Below are 20,976 nucleotides of genomic sequence, written 5' to 3'. Positions count from 1 at the left end.
AGGCCCTGGCTGTGTGCCTCAGCAGTTAGAACTCAGCCTGCCCATCAAAGGTTCAATCCCCAGAACCTTTGATGGAGGCAACCAATCAATGTGTCCTTTTACACTGATGTTTCTCTTTCTCTCCCCCTCCCTCCTGCTCTCTCTAAAAATCAATGGAAAAGCCTGGCCGGCATGGCTCAGTGGTTGAGCGTCGACCAATGAACCAGGAGGTCATGGTTCGATTCACATGCCGGGGTTGCGGGCTCGATCCCCAGTAGGGGGCGTGCAGGAGGCAGCCGATCAATGATTCTCTCTCATCATTGATGTTTCTATCTCTCTTTCCCTCACCCTTTCTCTCTGAAATCTATAAAAATGTATTTCTAGAGTTTATAAAATGTCTTCATAAGTTGCCAAGCTAAAGGATGCTAATTGCTTACTTACTAATTTTCATTAGAAATTTAAGTTTTAAGGGTTAGAAATCTCAATATATGTAGGAAAACTTCTAAGGTATAGTGTATGGGAAAACATGGTTGTGAATTAAACAAAAGTCACGGCTATGAAAAACCAAAGATGACTGCCGGGTTCTCCCCTGCTCTCTGGTTCCCCATTTTCCAGCTTTTGCATTTCGTCATGCATCACTTATCTTTAAACTAGATTTAGATGAAGGAATTTAAGAGCTGACATTACTGAAAAGAGACATCTTATACCATTGCCAAGGTTTGATAAGAGTCATTTCAAGAAAATGCCAAGTTGGTAACACCTTCTTTTCACAGGGAGCTCCCAGGAGACAGACACTTTAAAGATCAGTTGACTGCCACCTTGAGATTTTGTTTATTGAAGACAGCATCAAATAAAAGACACTCTCCAACCTCAATGGATGGGACCTTATCAGGCACCGAATTGTGAATGGATATCAAACTCCTGCCTACAGACATCAAAGACTCCTTGAGGAAAAGAAGCTGCCAATACCAGAGGTAGACAATTATCCCAAGACATCAATAAGGTCTGTATATCTACAGATTGATATTGAACTCAGCAAACATTTTATTATCTTTACCTGAATGCTAATGATATTAGTCACAGTAATATATTTATTCTCTGAGTTTCTCTATATAGTCAAACTATTTATGATTACTGAACATGTATAAGATAATTGTTAATATTCTTTTCATGACTTATGTTAATGTTATACTAGATGCCAAATATAAAAAAGTGACAGAAACTCGGGTCATGATATTCCACAGGATAGAAATGATCCAGAGTGCATTTTTTACTCAATGAAGGCCATTAAAATCTTGAGACAACATGGGGACTTGGGCTCAGGATCCCAAGAATGCCAGATAAGAAAAAATGCAGCACTGGCATCACCCTGCTGCCCTTTACCTTATCCCAAAGACCCCAGTTAGCCACAAGAAACACCAATAAGCCAACCATAAGAATGTCACCAACCCTCCACTTTCTGGCTCTCCCACTCCCACGAAAGCAGAATTTTACCTCCCTCTAACTACTTGCTTTTCCAACCCCACATGGAAAATTCTACAAGCCCACCTTTTTGCACAAAGCCACTTTGTCCTCAACTTATAAAAGCAGCCAAGCAGAGACAGACCCTTGAGCCAGTTCAGAGAACCTTCCTTTCCCCTGTGCTGCCTCCCCATGCTTACATTTAATAAAAATCTGTCTGGAAATTTCTCTAAGGTTTCCTCTTGATGTCTATCTTGGGAAACCCAAGAACCCTAATACTGGTAACAACCTGATGCCTTCCATTTTTGGGAAAAATCTGACTCCCATGGTTACGGTATTGCCCCATCCCCAATGAACAAGATGTCCTTGATACTGAGACTTTCTGGGAATAAGCCTTCCCTAGTACTGTGAGACCACTCTATCTGACCAAAAGATTGGTCATCAATGCATCCTTCAGATTAATGTATGACTAAGGGGAAACTGGAAAAAAGAAAAGAAAGTAACCTCACAGGGTGATCTGATTATAAATTTGTAACTAGGTAGGTCATGGTGGTAGCCATGCCCCAGACATTTAACTTCTTTAGTAAAAAGTTTATCTAGTCGAAACCGGTTTGGCTCAGCGGATAGAGCGTCAGCCTGCGGACTGGAAGGTCCCAGGTTCGATTCCGGTCAAGGGCATGTGCCTTGGTTGCGGGCACATCACATCCCCAGTAGGGGGTGTGCAGGAGGCAGCTGGTCGATGTTTCTCTCTCATCGACGTTTCTGGCTCTCTGTCCCTCTCCCTTCCTCCCTGTAAAAATCAATAAAATATATTAAAAAAAAAAAAAAAGTTTATCTATGCCTTAAGTAAGCCCTGCCCATTGTTTCTGTGCATCTAGGTTATCACCTTTGAAATAACCACCCTGAAGAGAGCACAGAATCTTATTAACTATCCATTAACCCAATTCCTGCCTTGCTTTCTCCCACCTCCATGAAATCTTCTTCCTTACTTTCCCTCCTTAATTTCAAATGCATAAAAGAAGTTGCAAAACTGTTATTCTCAGGAAGCATTTGAGACCTTGCTTCCTGGGCATGTATTGTCAGTTTGGCTCAAATAAATTTTTATAAAAATCAAAGAAAAGAAAAATACAACCACCAAAGTTCTGCATGCAAATATAAGTATAATAATAACAACATAAAATCTACAAAAAAACAGTTTTTCTTGAGCAGATGCAACGTAAATGTTCATTAAAAATTTTCCTTTGCCCTGAATAAGCAATGCACTATAACCATTGTCCATAATTCAAGATAGGATAACTATATTTAAATCTACATAAACTAGCATGATACTCTAGAAATACTACTTAGTAAACAATAAAGATAAAATTTCATTCCTTCCTATTTACACATCAACCATCAACATATTATTTTCAAAGAGTCAAATATGTAACTAATAAACGTGGCAATATGCAAAAAGGAGGGGAGGAACCTAGGAAAACATGTCAAGAAAGTACATTTCTATGCACTATTCTGTCTTCTAGCATGGATAATGTTCTACCTTAAGAGAAATAAACCCCCCAAATAATAAACTAGATACAATTTCAAAATACAGTATAATGTACCAAATATCAGTCAAAATAAATAATGAGTGCTTACATTTAAAATATTTCTTTTAAAAATATATATATTTTTATTGATTTCAGAGAGGAAGGGAGAAACAGAGGGAGATAGAAACATCAATAACGAGACAATCACTGATCGGCTGCCTCCTGCATGCCCCACACTGGGGATAGAGCCTGCAATCTGGGCATGTGCCCTGACCGGGAATCGAACCATAAACTCCTGGTTCATAAGTCGACACTCAATCACTGAGTCACATCAAAGGGGCTCAAAATAGTTCTTTAAAACTGTCCCTAAGAATGGAGAGTAGTAGTTTCATTCTTAATACTTCCAAACAATTCCTCTATAGGTTTTTCTATCTCAATATTCAACTAAGCTTTTTTTTTTCCAACTTGGAATATCCAAAAGGAGAATGTATGAAAAATAAAGAAAAAATACTATAAAATTTTTCTTAAATTGTGTAAAATAAACGTATGTAAGTCAGATTTAGATATCAAAACAGATCCAAAGTGCTTTCTACTTTTATAAGCAATATAAAGTCTATAATAATGTGAATTATCTTTGTATTAGTAAAATCTGTGATTAAGTTTTAACATACCCATTTTCAGATTTTAACTACAAACACTACCTTCATTGACCTGTATTCAATTGACCTGCCTTAACCAACACTTTTTTTTTCTCTTTAATAAATACGCCAAGGTATGCTGACCACTCTCAATTTGTATGCTATTTTTAGTATATTCAGGCACTTCTGATCCCACTAGTTGAGATACATGTTTAACAGGTCAGTTGGTTGTTCCCAAACCTGATTATGCCAGTTTACTTGTTGTACTTCTTACATAACTGAAGTAAACATTATGTAAGAGTATGAAATATAAGTAAAAAAGAGGTTTGTTCCTACGTAAACTAAGTTGAATGTAAACCAAGTAATTACTCAGTAAAGGTGAGTCAGTCCTTTAAAAGGTATTGAATTATATAAAGGTAAGACATCTGTAAAATATTAGAACAAAATCATTAAAAGTTAGAAAGAATCTCTATTGAGAGTTTTAAAAAGTATCTTTAGCTTTTATTCTATTTTAGAGATATCAAAACTGGAAATTACAAAGCATGTATTATGGATATAGTTTACACAAGATCAACTTCTTTCGAATCCACACTCAAAGACATGGTGTTATCTATACATAAAAAATTTGGTAAACATAGATTTATATATTTTAAGTTAAAATTTTAAAATGCCAACATACATATTTTTATTTTTGTTAATCCTCACCCAAGGATATTTGCCCTTTAGAGAGAGTGGACGGGAGGTAGGGAGGGGAAGACAGAGAGAAACATCGATGTGAGAGAGACATCACATATGCCCCAATCAGGGCCAGGGAGCAAACCCACAAACCAGGTACATGCCCTTCATCGGGAATTGAACCCAAGACCCTTCAGTGCACAGGTGGACACTCTAATCATTGAGCAACTTGGCCAGGGAAAGGTATGTATTTTTTTAATTTCCTGCTTTACTGTTTTTAATAACCTACCAATCTCAATGGACATGACACCTTCTAACATCCTTTTTTTCTGAAGGCCTTCCTTAAGGGCTTGCTATATCAACTAGATAATTATTACATGTCTATATAAAATAATAGTATGTAGCAGTAAACACTCTAAAATAGCTTTATGGAAAAAAAAAGTATTAGACTATATACTCCACAAGGGCAAGAATCTTTGCCTATTTGGTTCACAGGTGTGTACCATGTAGGTAGAACAGTTTCTGGTGTATAGTTGATGCTCAATAAAAGTATCTGTTTAATGAAAGAGAACAGAAACTTACCGTGATGACAGCCTTGCTAAGACAGATGGATCCTCTGCAGCCATACTCTGTCTCGTCTTCAGATTTGTAGTAACTCAAAGTATTATTTTTCATAACTACCCAACGATCTTGCCACCCATGAATGTAGTTTGTCCACTGGGAATAGAAGAAAGGCAGGGAGGAGGAAAACAAAAAAACAAGTTAGTATTTTAGAAATCCAAACTTTCTGAAATAGCAACCAATCTAATTTTAAAACCAAAATGTGAAAAGTTCTAACGTAATAATAATTAGTAAAAATGATTAAGTGGAAAGTTGATATTTTCTAGATTGTATAATGGTTTTCAGTAATTTTTTATAAAATTATAAATAAAATAGATCAATAAAATATAATATTCTTCTAACATTTGAGGAATAAAATAGAAGCAGATTTCAGTTTAAAATTCTGCTTTGCCTCTTGCCAGGCTAGTGTGGCTCAGTGGTTGAAAGTCGACCCATGCACCAAGAGGTCACTGGTTTGATATCTAGTCAGGGCACATGCCAGGTTGCAGGCTTGATCCCCAGTAGGGGGCATTCAGGAGGGAGTGATGTTTCTCTCACTGGTGTTTCTATCTTTCTCCCTCTCCCTCTAAAATCAATAAAAACATATTAAAAAATAAAATAAAATTCTGCTTTGCCTCTGCACAGCAAAGGAAACCAACAAAACAAAAAGGCAACCATCCAAATGGTAAAGATATTTGCAAATGATACTTCCAATCAAGGGCTAATATCTAAAATTTGGACAGAACTCATATAACTCAACAACAACAACAACAAAACCCCACAAACAATCCAATTAAAAAATGGACAGAGGATCTGAATAGACATTTTTCTAAGAAGACAAACAGATGGCCAATAGGCATAGGAAAAGATGTTCAACTTCACCAATTATTAAGGCAATACAAATCAAAACCACAATGAGATATTACCTCAAACCCATTTGATCAACTATTATCAAAAAGACAAAAAATAACAAGTGTTATAGAGGATGTGGAGAAAAGGGAACCTTCTTGCTCTGTTTGAGATTGTAAATTGGTGCAGTCCCTATGGAAAAACAGTATGTAGGTTCCTAAAAAAAATTAAGAATATACTACCATATGGACCAGCAATTCCTCTTCTGGGTATTTATCCAAATGTGAAAATACTATTTTGAAAAGATATACATGCCCCTATGTTCACTGAGGTATTATTTACAATACCAAGATATGGAAACAAGCTAAGTGTCCATTAATGAATGAATAAAGATGTGTATGTGTGTGTGTGTGTGTGGTGGCATGTGCGTGTGAGCAATACACAGACATAAAAAATGAAATATTGCCATTCTGACAACATGGATAAATAAATCTTGAGGGTATGCTAAGTGAAATATAATCAGATAGAGTGGAACATAACAAAAACCATATGATTTCACTCATATGTGGAATGTCAAACAAAAAAGTAACAAATGAACTAACAAAACAAAACAAAAACAAACTCATAGATACAGATAACAGACTGGTGGTTCCAGAGGGGAAGGTAAGTGGTGGGAGGCTGAAATGGGTAAAGAGGGTCAAATATATGGTAAAGCATGGAAATTAGACTTTTTGGTGGTGAGCATGCAATGGAGTATAGAAATATTAAATTTCAGTTGTATACTTGAAATCTATATCATGTTATTAAACGTTACCTCAATAAAGTTTTTTTTTAAAGTATACTTTGCTCTTTGTGTGCCTTCATCCTCCCTTCCTCACCACCTCATGGCTCTTAAATTATTTTGGTCCCTGCTACAATTAAGATATTCAATAGAAATGTAAGTTTGGTTACATAGTCTCCTACACCAAGTACTGCATGAGATCTTTTAAATCAACAGAAGTATGAAGATCTTTTAAATCAACAGAAGTAATCATGGCCAAAACTGTACTTTTGTTGTAAGTTATTCCTATAGGAATACTAGATTAATCTTTATTGTCCTTGTCAATTTTATTTTTTTTTCCTCTACAGAACTCAACATTTCATATTTAAAACAGTTAATTCATTTTCCAAGTTTCTCTGAAGATCTATTTTTCAAACCCAAAAGCAATATACCAATACAAAACTGGTTTTTCAAAAACATGCTTGGATTATCTGTTTCCAGTACCTATAAATGGTTTCTGTGTTGCTTAAGTTTCGATGCACACTGAAGAGCACAATCAATCAACTTGCAATGGCGGAAATATAACCTCTATGGGAATTCTTGACTTTGCTTATTTTCATGTTATGGGGGTTTTTAATATAGACAATTCCAAAATTGTCTGCCAAAAACAAATTCAAGATTGTTAAAAATCTACATACTGCATTGGCTCAGGCTCTTTACCCATTGAGAAATCTTTACTTTCCTATTCCCTAACTCAGCATGTTTGAGATGGGGCTTAAATCTTCTAAGCCCCATCATTACAACTCCTCCCTGAGCGGTCATCCATGCTGGCAATTTAACTCATTATTTCCTAAGGGCTCCCTAATCATCATTCCCTTATTTTTTTTTTTTAACTCCCTATGACTTACCACCACTTATACTGAAAGTTGAAATAATGATTCTTACATACAAAACTCAATTCACCTTCTTTCTTAAGGTACACTTTCTTCCTAAGTTCCCATTTCCTTGACTTCTGGACTACTAGTCAAAGACTATTTCCTTGACTTCTGCAGTCATTCAGACTCAAACCTGACTGAGGGTTTGTGTATTATTGTATGGACAGAGCAGTGGATACACAATCAGAGATTCAATTACTTTACTAGTTATATGAGGAGTTTTGAAAAGTTAACTTTTCTGAGCTTCAGTTTCTTTGTTATTTGAATGGCTGAATAAAATCATGACGACCCCTACTATATTTATAGGAATACTCAATTCCTGAGGGTTCCTTCTCAGTCTTTATAGCCTATTACCAACTCCTATTCATCTTTCCTACATATATATATATTTTTTAATATATTTTATTGTTTTTTTACAGAGAGGAAGGGAGAGGGATAGAGGGCCAGAAACATCAATGAGAGAAACATTGATCAGCTGCCTCCTGCCTGCCCCCCACTAGGGATGTGCCCACAACCAAGGTACATGCCCTTGACCAGAATCGAACCCGGGACCCCTCAGTTCGCTGGCCGATGCTCTATCCACTGAGCCAAACCGGTTAGGGCTTTCCTACATATTAAACCCTTAAATTTGGCTACTCTTCTGTATTTTCAATTAATCCAATTAAGTTATCAGGTTCCTAGATTTCTGAGAAGGCTTACTAACCTTATCTCTAGTATCTTCTGCTTTTTATTTCATAACTTAGGTAATCTTATTTACTTATTAAGCATATTTGCTTACTTATCTTACATGTTAATCTCACTGAATGCTCAGCTCCGAAACTTACATGAACAACTCCCCATTGCCTACGACATAAATTGTTTAGACTGGGAATCTTAATGCACTTCACTTTCAATTATTGCCCTTCAGAAGGCTAGTAACTGTGTGACTATGATTAGGTTACTTATCCTCTCTATTTCTCTGTCAAAATCTACTTCAGAATTATTAAGACAAAGTAAGAAGAGACTTAGAACATTGCTAAGCACATGGCACTTTGAGGTGGAGGCAGTTAAGCATAGCTAACAAAGCTTAACCTTCCGCAGCTCACCTCTTCCAAAGCGACAGAAGGGCCCCTAGCAATTTCATATCATTTCTTTTTAGAGGACCCAATAAAGTACATAAGCCTCAGGACCCTTTAGTCGGTAATGTTAAACTATTATCATACCTAGAAGGCAGATTTTTGCCTTTCTCTACAGTCATAAAGTACTTCTCCCGTCCCTGTTTAACAAGTAGAGACAAGGCAATATGCTAGACACTGCAAAAGAATCAAAGATTTCTGTTCCCAAGCTATATTTTCAAAGGGAAAAAAAAAATCTACATTTAAAATAAAAAGAATCAAGTTACAAATAAAATGCTATGGGAATCCAAGGGAAGGAGAAGTGGAATGGCTGGTGAAATAAAAGAATAACACCAAAACCTATATTCCTGTTGATCTAAGTATGCAAAAACACTGAAGTTATTTACCTACCACAGAAGTGGTCAAATACTACATTTCTACACATTTAAATATCAAAGAGACAGTCTTCCATTTTTTCCATATTTCCATACAATATGCCTACTATACTGCTCTGAATACTCAGAGCACTAGTGACTCCACTAGTCACTCTAATCCCCCCAAAATGATCAATAGATCAAAAGTACAGCTTGTTTTGTCAAATACTTAACCACACCACAATACTAATTTGAAATACTGCTTCTCATCTAATGAGAAAAGCGATGAAACTACCAGAATCACTCAGAAGCAAAGAGCCCATTTCATAATAATTCCATCTGAAAATTTATACCTATTACAAAATGAATTCAATACAGATTCTTAAATTACATGATACAGTTAATCTAAGAGAAACCCCAGAGAGCTTCACTTTACTGAAAACCTTTCACTGAAATTCCAATAATGAGCACAATATCAACACACACCATAATTTTTCTGCTATGCAAATAAGGGTTAACACTTGTTAAGCCTTTGTTCTGATATATTCATGCCTTTCTTAGGCCTTTTCTTACTAGCTTTCTAGACATTATAAACACCTAATATGAAACAATTCCAAATGATGTCCAAATGCTTAGCCAAAGTACGTATACTGGAAGCAGGGTGATTTCTTAATAGCTGCACATGACCTAGTATCTTATGACCAGCTTGTTGAGAGACTCGCCCCAGCTGCCCTCCTTTCTCCAGGTTAACTGCTGGCTCCAGCCATTTCTAAAAGTTTAACAGGAAGGGAGAGGAAGTAAAAAAAAAACGCAATGTGGATCTTGTCATAACTTTAAGAAAAACAAACAAATGACACCACCCGCTCCCCCACCCCAGACTACCAAAAGATCACACATTCTCCTCCTCTCTTAAAAAGAGCCTATAAGTGACTACTTGTTTTACTAAAATTTTGAAAAAGGGCTCTTAAAAAATACCGGAAAGGTATGCTATCCTTTCCTTTACTCTGGCCCTCTGACTGCAAGAATATTTTATTAAATAATGCTCTTCTTCCTGGACTAAAAGTCGGTCTTCATGCCAACATTTCCAAGTTACTGTGAATATGTTTTGTACATATCACGTTATAAGAGACTCAATAGCTCTTTTCTGAACAGGGTGAGGGAAAAAGTACCCAAGTCCTCCTCATTGAGATCTCTCCCTACATCTAACTTGGCATAGTTTTCCACCTGAGATTTCAGCCATCAAGTCTAGTTGCGACGGCTTCGGTGTAAACAGCCACGTTCCCAGAATCCCCCAACCCGACTCTGCTTGGCATCTCTGGACTAGTCTCTTCGGAGATCCGATTTGCACTGTTCCCATACCCCAGTTGTTCTGACACCGCTGTTGCTCAACCCGGATTCCTATACCCGGGACAGCTGCCACACTGAGTCCCAAGTCATGGTGCGCATCCTGCCCCCTAACTGGATCCGGGGTTGGGACACGTTTTCCTCGGTACTCGGCGGCAAGCCCCCTGGGCAGACAAGGAGGACAGTGCCCTTCTCTCCTTGATCCCACTCCATCCCTAGTCCGGGCACTCCTCCCGCAGAACTCAGCCTCGCACCCCAGCACCTTCCGCCGCCGCCGCTCCGGGACAGCCCGTGGCCCCCACCCTGCCCCACCCCATGCCCTCCGTGGCGCGCCTCGCGGCAGGTGAGTCTGGGCAGGGGGCCCTCGGCCCCGCGGGTGGCTCACCTTGCTGAGGACCCCGCAGCGCTCCACAGGCGGCCCGAACTCCGTCTCCGGATCCTCCTCCGAGCCCGACGAGTTCCAGCTCTGGTTATCCGACATGGAGGCGCGACAGGCGAGCAGGAGACCGGCCCCTGCTCCGTGAGCTCCGCCGGAGGAGGCGCCTCGTCCCCGGGGTGAAATGTCGGAGGACGGCGAAGGGAAGAGCGCCCGCTCCCGTGCCGGGGGGTGCTGGAGGTAGGACGAAGTCCGCCCCACGCGCCGCCGCCGCTGCGCCTGACACCGAGCGGACCGGGGAAGGAGGACGAGCGGCGAAGGAAGCCTGCCCTTCCAGCCGTCAGCCGCCGCCGCCGCCGTGACCCCTGCGCTGCGACCGGCGCCGCCACCCGGACTCAGCCCCGTCGATGCCAATCTCAAAAGGAGAAGAAAAGGGGAAGAAGAAGGGAAGAGAAAAATCCAGCTGCAGACACCCGGGTCCACTCACACCTCCGCTCCCGCCGCCATCTTCCTGCCTGGCCCACTATTTACCCTCCCCTCCCCTCCCCTCTTCCCTCCTCTTCGTCCTCCCATTCTCCCCCGCCTCCCCGCCCCGGCCCCCTCCCAGCGTCTGACGCTGCACGTCGTGGGCTTGGGGTCCCTCCAGCACCCTACCTCCGGCCCTCCCGCGTGACGCCAGGGAGAGAAGTAGGAGGAGCGGAGAAAGGAGGAGGGATGGGGACGCCGCTGTACTGCATTCTGGGAAAGACCAGCTCCGACAGCCGCGTTGCCTCCTGGGAGTTGTAGTCGCGATTGTGAGTCCACTGGTGAGTGTTTCGCGTCGGTAAGGCTTGTTGTCCTGGGGACGGTCAAGCAGTGGATGGGCTTCGTGGGATAATTGCGTGACCGGTTCCCCTCCGCCGCGCTTCTCTTGCTGCCTAGCGTGTTTATGACGAATCCTCCGGGCTTGCGGGGCGGACGAGAGATAACTCTCTGCTGAGGATGCCGGGCCGGCCTTCCATGGCGGCTTCCCGAAAGCCGGGGAGCATTTTGCCTCTTGCCCGGGCGAGTGTCCGGGACTCTTCCGCCTCCACCCAGGGCCAGGGGTTTGCCATCTCCAGTGCCAAGGGGGTTTCTTTCCGCCAAACGGCCTCTGCAGGTTTTGAAAGTCTTCCATCCCATCTTTAGAAATGAGACTTCACACTTGACGTTTCCCGCCTTTGAAGGAAACATTTTCAGTTCCTTCTCACCAGAGCAAACACTTGTTGTTAGATTTCCAAGAGTTTTATTTTGTGGAGAGTAATTTTGAAGGTGTCAGAGAATAAGTCACGTGTTAAGAGTTTTTAAAGTAAAATAAGAATGTGAGGTAATCGCCTGGAGTTTTCCTTTAGGTGCAAATGAGTATCTCCCCGTGACTCAGGTTAACCATCTCTACCGACCTGCCGACCTCTGAAAGATAGAAAAGGTTGGTATGGAAACTTCATTATAAGACTGACCCGTGTCATATAGTCTACGTGACAGAATTAGGATTTGAATACAGATCTATCTGATTTACAAGACGATACCCTTCTCTTTGCTTCAGAATACCTATATAAAGAGAAGAATTATGTAAATAAATAATATATACTATAAATAAACACATCAGAGTAACTAAGTTCTTAATTTCACCTAATGATTTGAACATCATTTATTTATGCTGTCCTATTTAATCCCAATGTAGAATTTATTATTTCTATTCTATTTCTATGTCTGATATGTGACATGAAGAAACCGAACCACAGAGAAGTTAAATAACCTTCCGAAGGTCATACAACTAGTAAAGAGCATAGTTGCAGTTTGAGCCCAAATATCCTGATTCCCATTTTCATTCCCATCCCACTAGAGTTCTTTAATTCATCTTCTGTCTGCCTATCTTCCACCTCATCTCATTCTCTCAGCTTTTATTTCCACTCAGCACCAATTCCAAAGCCTGCATCCTGGCCCTCTACTCCCCCTGTCAAGACTCAAAAGCCAAACAAACAAACAAAAACCCCCAAACACCCAGAGGTGCTGGAATTGGTAAGGTTTGCAGTTTTACTGATCAGCAGGTAGAGGAATTAAGGGGAGTATTTATTTGTTTCTGATGCTAGAAATATAGCAGGAGAGGATATCCAAGTTGAAACAGAAAACACTAATTTTATAAAAAATAATGCTATATGATAAAAAGGTAATATGCAAATCGACTGAATGGCAGAATGACTGGTCGTTATAATGCACACTGACCACCAGGGGGTAGACGCTCAACGCAGGAGCTGCCCCCTGGTGGTCAGTGCACTCCCACAGGGGGAGCGCCACTCAGCCAGAAGCCCTGAGCTGGTGGGAGCAGGCCTAAGCCGTCAGTCAGACATTTCTGGAGAGGGTGTAGGCCAGGCTGAGGGACACCCCCCCCCCCCCCCCCGCCCCCAGTACACAATGTCATACACGGGCCTCTAGTATCCTATATAATAAAGAGCTAGTATGCTAATTAGATTGAACAGCAGAACGACCATCCAGACCACTGTCCCAACGACCTTCCGGACGAAGCTGGGGTTGCAAGGGCCAGCCGAGGCTGCGAGGGCCAAGCCCCTTGCATGAATTTTGTGCATCAGGCTTCTAGTAGTCTATAAAAAGCCTATGTATTAGCTCAGGCTGACATACAAAATACCACAGGCTGGGTGGCTTTGGCCTTTCTCCTCTTGTAAGAACATCAATCCTATCGGTTATGACTTCACTTATCCTTAATTACCTCTTTATAGGGTCTATTTCTAAATTTAGTCACGTAAGGAGTTAGAGCTTCAAATATGAATTGTGGCGGAACACTAGTCCATAACAGAGCTTATAGGTTCTGTATTTCCACAGTATTTTTTGTTAAATATGTGTTTTGAGTTAAGTAGTCTTTTTTAACTAACCTGGGAATTTAACTGTTTTTTATACAGCTTTTCCAAACTGAAACATAACTGGGTTAAAAGTTAGGGGTTTACATGAGAAACATGATTTTGTAAACTTAGAAATAAAATACTAATCTATGAAACAGCTAAAAATCTATGAATAGCAACAGTCTAAAAACTAGAGTACAAATAAGCAAAATACAGCATGTGAATAATACAGCTGATTTTTTTTTGGCCCTATTTTAATGACTTGAATAATCTGGATGGTGAAATTATGGACCATTTGAATTTTTGTTTTTATACTGTTTTGTATGAAGGAAAGAATATCTATATAGGTATATGTGTGTGCATGTGTATATGTATATATCACTTGTGGTAGGAGGAAAGGTAATTGATATTAATTAGGTAAGGATTAGTTAATCTCTTTTTTTTTAAATCCTCAAGGAGTGACAATATTTTTTTTCATTGATTCTAGATATAGAAGAGAGGGGGCGGAGGAGAGACTGAGAAAAATCTAGTATGTGATAGAGACATATGAATTGGTTGCCTGCCGGGAACCAATTCCAGCATGTAATAATTACAAGAGTTTCATCAAAAGGTTGGTGAAGCTTGGAGGGTTCAACAAGGGCTGAGCCACATATGTAGTTTACCTGTTGGAACCCAAACCTGAATAGGATAGTCTGCTGCCAGACAGCTCAGGGCATCTGAAATCTAAATGTTATTGCCTCCTGTTGGCCAAACACCTGAACAGCTGTAGGCTATTCCCCAAACTGACAATGCTTCTGTAAACCTTACCCTTTGAAGTGTATTATCTCCATCTTGCCTTAGGACAATTTGTGTTAATAAATAGCATGGGGTCCTTAGTCAAGGGGTAGTCTTCAGTTCCTTTAGCTGAAGCTCCTCTGGCCCCCAATGCCTTTCAAAATTATCTTTCATCCTTGGACTCCTTCTTAATCTACGCATCAGCCCCTTTCTCCAGATTGCAGAACCCTTTGTAAGGCTGGGACAAGAACCCTGGGAGTTGCCTCCTACATGTGCCCCCACCAGGGGCAGGGATCGGACCTGTAACCCAGCTACATGCCCTTGACTGGAAATCCAACCTGCCACCCTCTGGTGTGCAGGCCGGTGCTCTAACCACTGAATCACGAGGGCCAGATCTAGTTAATCTCTCCACATTCACGGTGTTCTAAATTAATTTTTAATTTCGAGTTGTTAATGTCCCTTGTTTCCATATATTCATGATCAGGAGAATTGATGATTGCAACATTTCTTAAGAATGCCACATCATTGTCTTCAGAGTTTTTTCTCCAAGCTGCTGACACCGATTCTTCATGGTTTGATGCATAGGTAATGACAAGTATGTCACAACTGCTACTTTACTGACAAGGATTATGTGAGACATCCCAATTTTAGCAATGTTAAAATGTGAAAAGCCCTGACCCAGTGATTCAGTTGGTTGGAGCATTGTCCCCTACACCAAAAATGTTTCAGCTTCAATTTCCAGTCAAGGAACATAACTAGGTTGCGGGTTTGATCCCAGGTAGGCGCGCATGCTTGAGGCAACCGATCGATGTCTCTCTCTCTCTCTCTCTCTCTCTCTCTCTCTCTTAAATCAATGAAAACATATCCTTATGTGAGGATTTTTTTTAAAATGAAAAAAATGTGTGTCCCTGAACCAATGAAATATGGTTCTTGCTTTTCTTTTTTAACTTGTTTCCTCATTTTTTCCCTAAGAGCACTATTTATGATTTTTACAATATACACATATATGTGGACAGAGAGAGAGAGAGAGTCTATTTATACTATTGTACAAATTCCATTTTAAATTAAACCGGTAAGAGGGAACTGCAATTTTCTCTCTCCTTGTTTCTCTCTTTTCCCCTATATTACTATTGTTTATATGTGTTGTGTATTACTATTGTCTGTTACTGCTTTCCCTCTTCCTGTATTCCTCCTCTACCATAGCAATCGTTGGCGGCAGTGATGGGAATAGTTGAGGAGGGAGCAGGTGAGAAATAGAAGCTGGGAGAATAATAAGCTATAATGGAACTTTTGTAACATGCCTTACATCCTGTTTTACTTGGCTCACAGGGATAGAGAAGAGAAGCTTATCTTATGCCTATTAATAATTGTGACTTCAATTCTGTTTCCCACCCCAGCATTCCAAGCACCCCCAATCTTCTCACCATTTTTTTCAGGCCCTGTGATTTGTATTTATATCCTGGCATCAAAGCCAGACTTGATTTCTTACATCTCAGCCTCATATTTTTATTTTCCTCCAAGGGGTATCATTGTGATTCTAAATGGTTAGCAGCATTAAGTTAGGTTATCCATTTTGTGGAGATGGATATTTAAGTAGGCATGGCCATATTGCTTGCTTGCTTCTTCTTTGTTCTGTTCCTAATCACCAACCCTCCATTTGGATTGAGAGACTCTTTAATTACTTCAATTATTATTAGTGTATTATGCTCCTACTGTCAGGTCTTACTGTTACTTGATCCATAAGGTGACTTTGCATAACTTATATATCTTAGACTCCCTTGTGTGTTGATTTTTACCTTTTAACTCTCCAAGGACAAATGATACCATAATGCACTGCATATAGTTTCTTAAAAATATGTAATATCCCACAGAAAGTTCTAACATTCAGCATAAGACAGTGATTTCTGAAAAGGAATTTCAAAGAGCGTGTAAGCTACCCTTTTATTCCTTTTCCTGTTGTATAGAGGAGAGCCAAACTAGGTGTGTTCCAAGCAGAAATATTGTTTTTCACTGTTGAATAAAATTGAAATTGTATTCCATTATCATCTATATCTATATCTATATCTATATCTATATCTATATCTATATCTATATCTATATCTATATCTACATCTACATCTATATCTATATCTACCTATCTACCTATCTATCTATATACCTACCTATATGTATATATATTTGGTTTTGTTAGTTAAAAACTTGTCAGGACTAACTGTTTCATAATTTCACTCTAACGGTAAAAAATCCACAGAGTATACATCTATGATAGATGAACAGTGATATCAGAGTCCACTCTGTATGTACACATTTTCTTTTCATTTTCCCCCCCAAGCTTTTGAATCTCTTTTAACTTCTTTTGCTGTTACAATTGAGAAATTATTTTGTTAATACATTAAATTCATAGTGTATAAAGCAGTGTGGTATTTTTAAGTATTAGTAGAATCCTTATGATAGTTAATTTTGTAATTGTGTTTTACTTCCTCTTTTTCTTCCCAACTCTTTCATTGTTTCACTTTTACTATAATTTCAGATCCTCTTCTTAGTCAAGTAAGCTGAAAAATATTGTTGTAGAATATACACGTTGCTATGGTGATACAGACAGTTTCTGAATAGACAGTTTATCTTCTTCATCCTCATGAATTCTGCTATATGATTGATGATTCTGATTAGGGTGCTGTAAATATGAGATATATACACCACATCTTCTATAGATTCATTGTTTTGTAACATTTTTCTATCTACGAATACAGACAATAATTAAGTGTATAAAATTTTTATGTTTTTTTAAAAAATATATATTTTATTGATATTTTACAGAGAGGAAGGGAAAGGGATAGAGAGTTAGAAACATCGATGAGAGAGAAACATCTATCAGCTGCCTCCTGCACACCCCCTACTGGGGATGTGCCCGAAAACCAAGGTACATGCCCTTGACTGGAATCGAACCTGGGACCCTTCAGTCCTTAGGTCGACGCTCTATGCACTGAGCCAAACCCATTAGGGCAAGTTTCTAAGCTTTCTAAATCTCCGTTTTCTGGCTAATGAAAAGAAAATAGGATTCCACAGAGTCTCCTATCTATCTACTCCAGGACTTCTGTGAGGATCAAATGAGATGAGGCACGTGAAAACACTTCACAGACATTTTGTTAAAGTGTAAAATGTTTCCACCTGACTACAAAGCAAGACATGTTCCTGGGCTGAAGAAACTGCAAGGAGGCTAGTTGCTAGGGAGAGGAAGCTGGGCGATGCTATGTGACATCATTACCTGGCGCCCACATCAACTGTTTCCGGACTGGGCTGGGCTGTGGGCCGCATTTTGTACCATGGGGTCTTAGCAGCATTGGCTGCGATTTGGTGGGGTGTTGTTCCGGGGTGGTGGTGGGGCCTGTGTCCCTCTTGGGGGAAGCTGAGTGTTGCTTTGTGGACACCAGGTCCTTGGTGCCATTTCTCTGTAAATGGCCAGTGCGCATCACAGCAGCTCCTGCGTTGAGCGTCTGCCCCTGGTGGTCAGTATGTGTTATAGCGACTGGTTGGACAGCTGGACACTTAGCATATTAGCCTTTTATATATATAGATACTTGTAATACATATAAAATTGATTTTAGACTTAAAAAACCCAAATTATACTACAATGATATTTTAAAGCATTTGAGCATCTGTTAGAGCCAGATTATATTTTAGTATGTTGCATAGTTTTTCTTTAGTTTGGCAATTTTCCTAAAAGAAAATTCATCCATATACATTTTTAAGTTGCAATATAATATGTAGCCAGTTTACAGTTTTTTTTCTATGATTGATAACCAGTGGAATATGTGTGCTAGCAAATCTATGTTCTAATTACTTGTAAATAATTTAAGTGATCTTTGGAGGCTGTTGCAGTTTTTCTTTTGTGTAATGTTGATAAAGGAATTTTTGCTTGTTTGTTTGTCTTTTTTAAAATTTTCACCTAAGGATATGTTTTTATTGATTTGAGAGAGAGAGAGAGAGAGAGAGAGAAGAGAAACATTAATTGGTTGTCTCCCATACACCCCTAACTGGATATCAAACCCCTCAACCTAGGTATGTGCCTCAACTGTGAATCGAATCCGCAACCTTTTGGTGTACATGATGATGCTCCAACCAACTGAGCCTCCAGCCAGGGCAGGAGTTATGTTTTGATTTAACTCAATATATCAGAAAAAATAGTGACTGGGATTTATCATCAGTTTAATTTTTCATATTTTTGAGTAATTTATTAATCTTGAAGAAGTAATGAAGGTATAGTGAACAACAACTTTATTAGAAATTGTAATAAAAATGGAAACTTGCCCTTGCCAGCTAGCTCAGTTAGTTAGAGCATCATTTCCATATGCCAACGTTGCCGGTTCGATCCCAGATCAGGGCACATATAAGAGTCAACCAATGAATCCATAAATAAGTTGAACAACAAATCAATGTTTCTCTCTCTCTCTCTCTCTCTCAAATCAATAAATACAAATTTAAAAAAAAAATCAGAACTTAGTATACTAACTCAAAATTTTATTCCATATTCCCCTAAAATACCGTATTTTCCGGCATATAAGACGACTGGGCGTATAAGATTTTCTTGGGTTAAAAAGTCGTCTTATATGCCGGAAAATACGGTAGTCCAATATATCTGATCCCATCAATATAGTCCAATATACCATATTTTCCAGCATATAAAACGACTTTTTAACCCAGGAAAATCTTATACACCCCGTCGTCTTATACGCCGGAAAGTACGGTAGTTACTATCTTTGTAAAGCAGCTAGCTGCTCATCAACTTCTATGCATGATTCTAGAACTACCCATCTTGTAAATAAAGGTTCCAGATTTAATATGCATCTTTAATACATCTAGCTTATCATTACTTATGGTTCTTTATTTTGCACTTAGGTTGTCAAAATGCAATAACATTGCAAACTTTGACATCTCATAACCTTGTAAAGAGAAGGCAACCTTCTCCCCTGTAATTGCAAAACATTTTCTTCCCCTGTAATTGCAAAACATTTTTATTTTTATATTTATAAGTCCAGTTGGAATTATAGGTCCAATGAAGTTTTCATTTCTACATTACCTATTCCCTTCGTATATAACTTAACCATTTGTTTATTTACAAACTCTTATAAGTAACTTTTAGTGCAAACATAAAGGATGAAAGAACACTGTCATACATCCTGTTAGCAAAATGGGGTGTTCCAAGTTGTTGCAAATACTCTGTGATGAAGTTCTTCCTGTTGAATGACTAATTGGATGGGAATGCCTTATTTGCTTTTTATTCTTAAATATGCATTGTTTACTCATTGATTCTTGAGTGTCAGAAAATATGTTTGAATCATCTGAAAATTCATAGTCTAGAATTTGCTTATATGTTCAATTTCATCATTATAGTGTAGAATGCTATTAATCTCTATATTCATCTTCTGATTTGTCTAGTAATGTGAAATTCTGTCAATTGTCTTCTCTTTGCTGGTATGAAAAATTCAGAACTTTCAACTATATTTAACAAAAGCCTCTAAAAAAACAAAAACCTGCAAAAATGGTGTCTCTATATCTCACTTATACTTTCTTTCAAAGTTGTAATACTGTGGGCAAAACATAATAAGAAAACTGAAGGATGATAAATAGTGAGGATTTCTTTTACTATTAGATCATCCATCTAGGTGATTCTATTATTTAATTTTATTTTTAGCTTAACTCTTACAAATAATTGATGAGTAATGATTACATAAATCCTAGGATGATAAAATAGATCCATATAGAAATTTTGCCAAGATAAAGAAAAAGTAAGGTATGAAACATTAATGCTTACAAGTGAAGTTGCTCAAAAAAACTAAAAAGCTAAAATTGGATTTAATAGATCCTATGGTACACCAAGGGTTAATATAAACTACATTTCTTCATTTTATTTCATAACCAAACCTGAACTAGTTTGTATTTCCTTCTTTCTCAGGTAAAGAGGTTAGTCATTGTAATTCATTCCAAAATAATAATTTGATTAAGTAAGGTACTTATCTTAAAAATTAAACTACAGTTTAATATATTAATTACTAGTTCATTTATCTTTGCTTAACACAGTGAAATTTTTGCCTTAAAAATAGATGTATAAAAATTCATATATAAAGTACAATAAATATGTGCCCATTGGGACATCTGAATAGGCCATTTTTGTTAGTTAGAAATACCTAAAATAACAGAATTTTCCTTTCTTTTTTTTTTTTATATAAGGAAAGCATGGCTATCATGTAGATCCCACTATAGCAAGCATTTCACAGTAGAACCATCCTAATATATATAAAGAGCTAGGTGGCGTCACGACCGGACCGAACGGGCGACCGGTCACCGTGAAGTGCATGGAGCACCTCTCGGTCCCCTCTCTCCCCCAGCCCGTGAGCGGGGGCTGGCGGCGGGGCGGGACTGGGGACTGTTGAGCGGCGGTGGCAGGCTGCTTCTCAGTGTGGCCGTGAGCTTAGTGGAGCAGTCACCCAGGCGGCAGCGAGTTTCGCGGAGCAGTTGCAGGGTCGGGGAGCCTTGCAGAGCAGTGGCGGGGCAGGGGGAGTTTCGCGGAGCATCCAGCAGTGAGCTTCGTGGGGCAGCAGCAAGCTTTGTGGAGCAGTCGAGGGGCGCGGGGAGCCTCGCGGAGCAGTAAAGGGGCTGCAAGCATCGCAGTGCGTCCGGGGGCAGGGAGCTTCACGTAGGTCGCAGGGCGGCAGAGGCC

The 20,976-nt window shown here is 39.3% G+C and overlaps 2 protein-coding genes across 3 annotated transcripts in view; one reads left to right on the top strand and one right to left on the bottom strand.

Annotated features, from left to right (window-relative positions):
- Positions 1–11,413, bottom strand: part of CERT1 (ceramide transporter 1) — a 97,198-nt gene extending 85,785 nt beyond the window's left edge. For both annotated transcript variants that reach the window (XM_054715166.1, XM_054715167.1), the window contains exons 1-3: positions 11,266–11,413; positions 10,621–11,026; positions 4,862–4,996 (exon numbers count right to left, since the gene is read on the bottom strand). In XM_054715166.1, the coding sequence (XP_054571141.1) occupies positions 4,862–4,996; positions 10,621–11,026; positions 11,266–11,348 (624 nt within the window). In that variant the 5' untranslated portion in view covers positions 11,349–11,413. The remainder of the gene's footprint in view (positions 1–4,861; positions 4,997–10,620; positions 11,027–11,265) is intronic.
- Positions 11,414–11,469: 56 nt separating this feature from the next.
- The window catches only part of POLK (DNA polymerase kappa), a 68,872-nt gene continuing 59,365 nt past the window's right edge, over positions 11,470–20,976 (top strand). The window contains exon 1 of the mRNA XM_054715165.1: positions 11,470–12,055. The gene's annotated coding sequence lies outside the window, so the exon portion shown is untranslated. The remainder of the gene's footprint in view (positions 12,056–20,976) is intronic.

The sequence above is a fragment of the Eptesicus fuscus genome, chromosome 4 (genome assembly GCF_027574615.1).
Source record: "Eptesicus fuscus isolate TK198812 chromosome 4, DD_ASM_mEF_20220401, whole genome shotgun sequence".
Lineage (NCBI taxonomy): Eukaryota > Metazoa > Chordata > Mammalia > Chiroptera > Vespertilionidae > Eptesicus > Eptesicus fuscus.
The sequence above is the reverse complement of the archived record's forward strand: the minus strand, read 5'-3'. Positions and strand labels throughout refer to the sequence as shown.